The 1694-nt window shown below is 55.2% G+C and overlaps 1 protein-coding gene across 1 annotated transcript in view; it reads left to right on the top strand.

The window, feature by feature from the left end:
• LOC113405107 (zona pellucida sperm-binding protein 1-like) overlaps positions 1 to 662 on the top strand; it is a gene marked incomplete at its 3' end in the record, with an annotated part of 3845 nt that extends 3183 nt beyond the window's left edge. Inside the window, exons 3-4 of the mRNA XM_026662551.1 lie at positions 1 to 73; positions 519 to 662. The exon at positions 1 to 73 is cut by the window's left edge and continues 192 nt beyond it. Of these exons, the coding sequence (XP_026518336.1) occupies positions 1 to 73; positions 519 to 662 (217 nt within the window). The remainder of the gene's footprint in view (positions 74 to 518) is intronic.
• Between the last annotated feature and the right edge of the window lie 1032 nt (positions 663 to 1694).

Below are 1694 nucleotides of genomic sequence, written 5' to 3'. Positions count from 1 at the left end.
CGCCCGGTGCCCCAGCCGCAGCCGGGCCTGGTGCGCCCGGTGCCCCACATCTATCCTCCACCAAGGAACATGGGTATGTCATCTTGTCTGGTGGCCTTAACTGGAACTGTTCCTTGTCTCCTCCTCACAGCTGCTATGTTAGAATTGAGAGTGGTCATATCTCCGGGGAAAGAGGGTTGAGTGGTGTGGCTCATTTCTCCCACAACAGTAGAAAAGGAACTTGAGATCACACAGGAAATTCTGTCACTGGTGCCTGCTTGATGACCAGCCACATCTTGTACCTGTGAGACCTGGCGTGGGGCTCTGTGTACATAGTGGTTTGAGGCAACCTGTGGTGTGAGGATACTGGAATGACTGGGGATCTGGAATAAAAGCCTATTTGAAGGGGTGGGGGGAGTATCTGGTGACTTGGCAGCTGGAGTAATGGAGCACACAAATGGCTACGTTTTTAGGGAGGGCCGACTGCAATCCCTTCAGAGGATCTCCAGCTCTCCTTAATCTACACCCTGCTGTTCTAGGTGCCCATCTCACACAGCAGCAGTGCCGCGTGGTGACTGGGAAGATCCCCTGCCGAGATGCCCTAGGCCGAGCTGCTTGCTCCCAGGCTGGCTGCTGTTATGATGAGACTGACCCTACTACCCCGTGCTACTATGGCAACACAGGTAGGAGACCTGGCCTTGTGTTGGCTCATGGAGCCCTTTGCTATCTCTGTCCTGGGAAGCCTGGCCATATGCTCTCAGTTGAGATTGGTCACCACCTATTAATGTGGTGAACTAGGCTGGGATTCAGCTGCTGCTCTAGGACTGCTGTCTCAAGTGGAAACTACTGCCATGTACCCCTTACTCAGGGCGGCAGTGAGCGCCAGTCACATGCAGACTGAGGGTATGTCTACACTACGAGGGTAATTCGATTTTACTTAAATCGAATATGTGGAATCGATATTGCAAAGTCGAACGTGTGTGTCCACACTAAGGACACACTAAGGACAGTAATTCGACTTTGTGAGTCCACACTAACGGGGCGAGCGTCGATATTGGAAGCGGTGCACTGTGGGCAGCTATCCCACAGTTCCCGCAGTCCCCGCTGCCCATCGGAATTCTGGGTCGAGCCGCCAATGCCTTCTGGGTAAAAAAAATTTGTCGTCATCCGTCCGTCACTAACGCCCTCCCTCCCTCCATGAAAGCGCCGGCGGGAAATCAGTTCGCGCACTTTTCTGGTCAGTGACAGCGCGGACGCCACAGCACTGCGATCATGGATCACGCTGCGACCATCGCTGCACTTGTGGCCGTTCTCAACACCTCGCAGCTTATCATACACCTTTCCCTGAGGCAGATGCAGAGAAATCGGGCGAGGAGGCTACGGCACCGCCGTGAGAGCCTGAAGTCGGAGAGTGGCACAGAGCTGTCAGAAACCACGAGCCCCAGCGCCCAGGACATGACGTTGGCAATGGGGCATGTGGATTTTGTTGAACGGCGATTCTGGGCCCGGGAAACAAGCACGGACTGGTGGGACCGTATAGTGCTTCAGGTCTGGGATGAATCCCAGTGGCTGCGAAACTTTCGCATGCGGAAGGGGACTTTCCTCGAACTTTGTGAGTTGCTGTCCCCTGCCCTGAAGCGCAAGGACACCCGCATGCGAGCAGCCCTCACTGTCCAGAAGCGAGTGGCCATAGCCCTCTGGAAGCTTGCAACGCC

Source organism: Terrapene carolina, unplaced genomic scaffold (genome assembly GCF_002925995.2).
Source record: "Terrapene carolina triunguis isolate 2854851 unplaced genomic scaffold, T_m_triunguis-2.0 Scaffold28368, whole genome shotgun sequence".
Classification (NCBI taxonomy): domain Eukaryota; kingdom Metazoa; phylum Chordata; order Testudines; family Emydidae; genus Terrapene; species Terrapene triunguis.
This window is presented reverse-complemented; position numbering and strand designations above follow the sequence as displayed.